We start from the raw sequence: 7,111 nt of genomic DNA, 5'->3' as shown, positions 1-7,111 counted from the left end.
AAAACACAAATTGGAAAAATAAACAATCAATAAATTGAAAATAAACAAATTAAAAAAAAAAATTTGAAAAAAAGAAAGAAATAAAAACATGGAAAATGGTGAGTGTTATAACATATTGTCATTTTCCTTCACTTGATGTTATAAGATAATGAATGACATGAAATGTGAGATGGTATGTTTTGGATGTGGTAACATGTATCCAAGTTGTTGCTCTTCCAAATGACTTTATAAGTCTTCGAGATGACTTTATATGAGAGGAAAAAAGTATGTAGATGGTTGCAATAGAGAAGACTTCCAAAAAGAGCAAAGAACCAAACTTCTGATGCAAAACCCACCCCCTGCTCCTTTCTTTTTCTGTCGTAGGCTCCACCAAATCGAGAAGAGAGATGTCCTTAGTTTCTTATGCATAGAAGACAACGAGCACTAAACATCTCTCAAGTTGTTCCCATCTTATAGTCGTACGTTAAAAAAACATTAATCCTTCCTATCAACTTATTTGGATATATCATAAGAATTAGTTATATTTTTCTTGTTCACTTATCAATAAGGACATTCTAACCTTACCTAACAATTCCAATGATGCACATCAAATGCCAAACAAGAGTAGTATAACACAAATTCTTGATCTTATCATTTTCTTGTCTCAACCCCGACAAAAATGTTGTCTTAGTTAGATTCTTGTAGCCACAAGCCATTAAAAATCCATAGAACTCGATGATAAGTTCTATGGTTGTAAATGTACCATTGAATCCGACATTCTTTTGACAAAAATATTCTTCCATTGATATGAAATCTCAAAGATTTTCTTTTTAAACCATACACCCTAGATGGGTATCCTTCAAATGTTTCATACACACTAGCAAATCATCACAAAGTCACAAACTTTTCACCAACATGATAAAAACTAAAACAAGTAGTAATTCATTGTGTGTCTTTCTTTACGTTCACCCAACCCACAAAAGTTGCAAAAATAACAACATTCTCACTATATACTCCGCAGCTTAGTTTTACATATAACTCGAAAACAAAAAGCAACTCAAAATTCACACATAAATGGTTCACTTTTATAAACCTTCTATCACTATCCAAGCAGTCTAGTTATAGCTCGGGAGGACATATCCAACTTTTTCATAGTATGCAAAATTCACATTTCATCTAATACACGGATCCCGCATTTCCTACTACCCATCAATTCCTGTAAAAATAAAACAAAAGCAACAAATCAGTAAAAGGGTATACACATTACCCCACAAACCAGTCCTACAACCAACATGAAAAAGGTAAATCACACAGATCAAGAAAAAGATGCATACCCAAACCCACCAAACAAACCAATCCCATCTCCCTCCAACCCCCATGTCAGGTCTCTCGAGCCGCCACCACCACCACCATAAACGTCTGAAAAAGGTGGATCATAACCACCCCCACTAGTGTTCCTTCCAAACCCTCCACCATTACCACCATGTTGAGGGGAAACCAAAGACCTTATAGGATCAACTCCTCCATTAGCCCACAAGTTACCAGGATTTGAACTAAAGAAAGAAATGTTGTTCCCATTTCCACCATCATAACTTACAGGACTCCTAAACCTACTTGAATCCCCATAATAAGGGCTCAATCCCCTTCCATAGGGTAAAGTATTCGGTTCAAAATTCAACTCCATTCCAATTCCATATCCAGAATTCAAACCGAATCTACTATCCATCCCAACATTGTAACCTCCAATTGGTCCATTAAGAACACTATTAGTCCTGTTCAAACCATAAGGATACGGGCTAAGTATAGCTCGAGTGGGAGTGGGACCCGGTGAGAGTTCTTTTGGAACAGCGCGTTTGACTTCAACCGTTTTTCCGTTTAGTTGGTGAAATGTTTTTGATAAGACATTGTTGACTGCATCTTGTGTGTCATATGTGATGAAACCAAATCCTCTAGGTCTTTTTGTATTATGATCATACATAACCACAGCATCTGTAACTTTTCCAAATTGCTCAAAATACATCTTGAAGTCGTTTTCAGTTACTGTCGATGCTAAACCTCCTACAAATATCTTTCTTGTTTGTCCAGGTGAACTCTTAATGCTACTAATGTTATTGTTTCTACTCATTGTGAGTTTGTCATCTCTAGGAACTGCCTTCTTTGCTTCAACCTGAAATATATGATTATATGAAAATGATTATTGTGCATTGTTTGGAATGAGAAACATGAACTCCATGATTGAAAGACGAAAGAATTTACCATTCTGCCATCGATGTTGTGTTTCTCTTTGGTGACTCTGTCTGCAACAGAAGGATCGGCAAAGACTACAAAGCCGAATCCACGAGCACGACCAGTGGCTCGATCTTTCATAATCGTTGATTCCAAAACGTCGCCGTATCTACTGAAATAGTGATGTAGACGTTCTTCATTTGTATCCCATGATATCCCACCGATGAATAGCTTGCCAAGATCGGATTGCATTTTCTGTAAACCGAAATCAAAGCATCAAACACTAATTCTGTAAACGATTTCACAATTCGCGATAAAAACGATGAATAAGAAACCCATCAGAATTCAATTCGGCTACATATACCAAGTTCATAACTGAAATGACAGATCAGATTATCACAAAATGAAAAGCGATCACCTTTGCTTTCAATTAACAATCAGACGAGCAAGCCTGGGTATTATCGCATCGGATCACCAATCCAACAATCGAGAATTCGAGACGTTCTGCGAAGGGGAACAGTTATTAGAGAAATCAATTAATCAAGAGTCAAACTATCGACCAGTTTATGAAATTAAGGAATACCCTAATCTTCAACAAAGCCCGACTGGATTCTAGAAACACCGAGATCAAAACTCAAGATCTGAGAGGAGGCTCAGTAAGAAGAACCTTGGCTGTGTTCATCCTCTTCATCAATACAACTGTGTTTCATGGTTGTTCAAAACTCGATTTCGAAGGCTGGATGTTTCTACCAGTTAAGGAAAGAAACAGGAAAATCTTGATGCGGGTTTCTTTCGTCGTTCAATCTAATGTTTAGAAATGGAAAATGTCGAAAAAGATAAAAACGAAAACAAAAAATAAAAAATGGTGTGTAATAAATAAGAGAAAGAAAAGGAAAAAGAGAAGAACTTTTGGGTAGTTCGATCTGATAAATAGTTGGGTTGCTTGTTCTCCAATTCGAGGCTTATATACTTACCGGGAAAAGCGTTTGTGGTAACCATGTATGTATTGTAACATATGGACCCAACAATGGCGATGTCTTGCTTTTGTAGATGATCGGTTGCAAATCAACGGTTGTGATTACTCTTTATGTTATTTATTCAATGCCAACGCACACCATATCCTATTTTTCTTTTTTTGACACTTCCATGTTTTTCTTTTCAAACTGTATGACGGTGTCCCACTTTTTAAACAGGAATAATGAGTTCTTTTGAATTCTATTGGTGATAATTTCTTATAAAAGATCTAAGGTCAGATTTGATTATATATTTATATGAATAAAGTATTATATAAAATTTCTTTTTAATCATCTAGACTTAATAAAATCTGATATGCTCTCTTTTTAAACAAAAAATCCTAGTTTTTCTAGTTTCTTCGAACGTAATATCTTTCGTACATGTATAATCGAGTCTATATCGACTCACGTCAATTTATTGCAATACTTGGTTTGTGATGCTCCCGTGAGTTTAAGCGGGTTTAGTCAAAGTTACATTTTACATTTCACTCTTTATTTGATTTATATATTAATATAATTTAGTCAAAACTCACAAGTTTAATGGTATTTAATTATTAAGTTGGATTAAGTAAAAAACTTTGAAAGTGTCCATTGATTTAACTAAGCTTGAACAAGATTTACCTTGTAATTATATTTCCAATTGAAATTCTAAAAAATAATTATTTGGAATTAAATGGGATACCTAATCTTTTACCATATTAATAAGGTTATAACAATGTACTTTATATTTTTTAGTTTTTATAGCAAAGTATTTTTATTATTATCTCATTTTTTACCGTTATGATTAATCAATATTAACCATTAACCATAATCATTAACCGAAAAAACTATTAACAAAAATCAATATTAACCAATGCCCAGTGGCTATCAAAATTAGAGCCGGCAAAAATCGACCCAACCCACCAAGTCAATCCGAACTCAACCCAAAAATAACGGGTTGGGTTGGGATTTTCAACCCATTTAAGTTAAATGGGTCAACATGTCACCCATTTAATTAAATAGGTTGGGTTGGGTAAAAATTATCAACATGTTTTCAACCCGCCAACCCTTTTAATGTTAATATATATATATATATATTGAATTTAATAATTATTTGAATATTATCATGTATTAATTAAATTATTAATTTAAAAATTATAATGTTTTATTATTATTTATTTTTTTAAAAACATGCAACTATGATTCTCATCATTTTTCTTAGCCCAGACAATATTAAACACTCTCTAAGATCACTTTGAAATTTAATATTTTTAATGTTATTTGAACAATATATTTGTATTTATGAATTGAGATTATACTTTTGTCATACTTTGAAATTTTATTTACGTTTGGAACTAATTGAAGTCGTATAATCTTTACTTAAGTAATTTATTTATGTGATTTTAAATGGATTAACCCAAGTTTAACCCATTTATTTACTAGGTTTGGTTGAGAACTACATAAACGGGTCAACCTAGTGACAACTCATTTATCTAAAAGGTTGGTTTCGCTTGGAAATATCAACCCATTTAAATAAATAGGTTGGGTTGAGTTGAAATTTTCACCCCAGATAAAAATGGGTTGAACCCAAACCAACCCAAGTTGACCCATTGCCAACTCTAACCAAAATGCATTAACCACTTATAATGGATATGGTTCGGTTTTAGTTAAAAAACGAACCACCGCCTCATACAACCCCTAGTAAGGACAAGGGATCGCACCTCTTGAAGGGTCCTAGGCATAATGCCCTTAGCGGGGTCTAAAGAGCCCCTGGGGATTTTGGAAACCATTAATCATGCCATTAATTCTGGGATTACTTGACTAATTCATAAGGTGACAACCCTAATCGAAACCCTAATTGTCATGTATAAATACGACTCTTCTCCATGAGTTGGATATACCCTTTTGTAACAACCAATATTTCTATACATCTAATCTATGTGATTTGTCAAAAGTTGTATCTTACAATGTTGAATTCTACTATAATTAAAAGCTTTACATCCCAGCATAAATGGTTTACAATAAAAATCTTACATACAAAATAAACAACAAGGAATGGTAAACTTTTAGGAAATAAGATGCATCTAATATTCTCTTATGGAGGAAGAACGTGTTTGAGCTCCATCATCCCTCCTCAAATGGTGATTTTGATATCAAGAGCTCCTAGGGTTGATTCAAGTGGAGATTCGAGATTGGAGCAGTCAAGCAAAAAGGAAAGGAATCAAAGGCTTAAAATGTATAATTTCTTTACCATTCAACCTAGAAAACGATTTTGTGAAGTGGGTAAAACTGCAATGTCGAATTTGATGAGAAATATTGATTAGGGTTTGGTTTTCTAACCTCCCTTGATTGGTTTCCATGGTACTAATCTCAATCCAACCAGTGGATTGATGGATTTGATGATTTGGGTAAAAATGTAACATCTGATTTTCAAGTATTATTCATATTGGCCCTTTGAGTCAAAATCATTGCATTTTAGCCTGTACATTGGGCGTACGTAAGGTACGTGCAACGTACATGATCAAGACTTGGAAACACATGACTCATCCTAGTACGTTGGGCGTACATGTGGTACGCAAGGCATACTAACTCATACCCTAAACCCTAAATTTAGGGGTTTGCTCCCTATTTAATCAACATTATACGTCCCTTGGACCTTCTAGAGACAACCTACACTCCTTCCCAACCCTAATCTTGAGTCTCATCCTTGTGTGTGAAGATTTTGAAGCTTTTAGTGATTTTGTTTCCCTCTTGTTGAAGAAGAAGGCTATTGAAGAAGGTGGTGTTGTTTGCAAACTTGTGGATCTAAAAACTACCTCACCTTGTGCATCTTCTTATGGTATAAAGTTTATACCTTGGTGTGTTTTCTTTAAGATCTCTTTAAGAGGTTATTTAAGAACTTTTTATCCCAAGCTTGGATCTTTGTGAGTATGGTGTGCTCCAGAGCATATTAGTTGTCCTTTCATGTGTTTTGGGTCATCTAGAATCATAAAAATGCTTGCTTGAAGGTACATTTATTTCCATGCAAGAGTGTGGTGGTTTTGAGTATGGTTTAAGTTAGGGTTTTGAAGTTTTAGCTTAGTTCAGTGTTAGGCGTGTCAAACCCAACAAATAAAGGGCTACGATATACTCCAAAAGAATCCCACTATATTGCACTAAAAGATAGTACAAGGCAAGCATGGTCGATCCACAGAGACACGAGATAATTAGTCTATACATCTTTGCACAAGGTACTATGGTCACCAACAGTAATGAGGGGGATTTATAATGAAATAATTAAAACAAACAATTAAAAACACCAGTAATCAACAAAAAGGGTGAATTAAATTCAGAAATGGTAAGGACTCCAACCTCATGTATGACAACTTAACAATGTGATTCCAAGATAACATGATATTTGCTCAATTCTATCTAAGTTGGTACTTGAAAGTGTTAACAAGCTCTAAAACTTCCCATTCACCACATTAATTAACCAAAACAAGCTCTTTGATTAACCCTAACCTTACTAACCTAATCTAAACACGCTCTTAGAATTAGATTGAAAGATTCCATTAAACTTTATGTGAATGTTCCCAACAACACCCAATACTCCTCACAAGCTCGGGAGCGTAAGAGTGTGTGAATAAGATTTACACTAAATTCATTCAATGGAAATCAGTTTAGTGCTTGTTACTTGTTCAATTTCACAAAACAATTATGGATTTTGTAAAATAGATAACTTGAATGACCTAACCCTAATTCAAATGGCCAATAAGAATCAAACATTTGATTAAATCAAAATCAAATTCACTAGATAGAAATTAAAAGCAAACATCAAGTCATATGATTGAAATCACAACTAAGAAGTCAAGATATGAAGTTGGAGAAACTAAAGTTCTAGCCACACATGGCTAGAACAAGATCACAAGAATAAA

The 7,111-nt window shown here is 34.2% G+C and overlaps 1 protein-coding gene across 1 annotated transcript; it reads right to left on the bottom strand.

The window, feature by feature from the left end:
• Window positions 1-898: 898 nt before the first annotated feature.
• LOC111918684 (heterogeneous nuclear ribonucleoprotein 1) lies at window positions 899-3,185 on the bottom strand. Its single transcript, XM_023914315.3, has 5 exons — window positions 2,789-3,185; window positions 2,624-2,709; window positions 2,236-2,460; window positions 1,314-2,146; window positions 899-1,195 (listed from the first exon to the last, which is right to left on the bottom strand). The coding sequence occupies exons 3-5, from the start codon at window positions 2,455-2,457 to the stop codon at window positions 1,189-1,191; spliced, it is 1,062 nt and encodes a 353-aa protein (XP_023770083.1). The 5' UTR covers window positions 2,458-2,460; window positions 2,624-2,709; window positions 2,789-3,185; the 3' UTR covers window positions 899-1,188.
• Window positions 3,186-7,111: the final 3,926 nt, after the last annotated feature.

This window comes from Lactuca sativa, chromosome 5 (genome assembly GCF_002870075.4).
Source record: "Lactuca sativa cultivar Salinas chromosome 5, Lsat_Salinas_v11, whole genome shotgun sequence".
NCBI lineage: Eukaryota > Viridiplantae > Streptophyta > Magnoliopsida > Asterales > Asteraceae > Lactuca > Lactuca sativa.
This window is presented reverse-complemented; position numbering and strand designations above follow the sequence as displayed.

Excerpts from the sequence above, each read along its gene's own strand:
- LOC111918684 (XM_023914315.3), bottom strand. The coding sequence starts at position 2,457 with ATGCAATCCGATCTTGGCAAGCTATTCATCGGTGGGATATCATGGGAT. Across the intron at positions 2,147-2,235 it reads ACAACATCGATGGCAGAATG|GTTGAAGCAAAGAAGGCAGT; the intron begins GTAAATTCTTTC and ends CATATATTTCAG.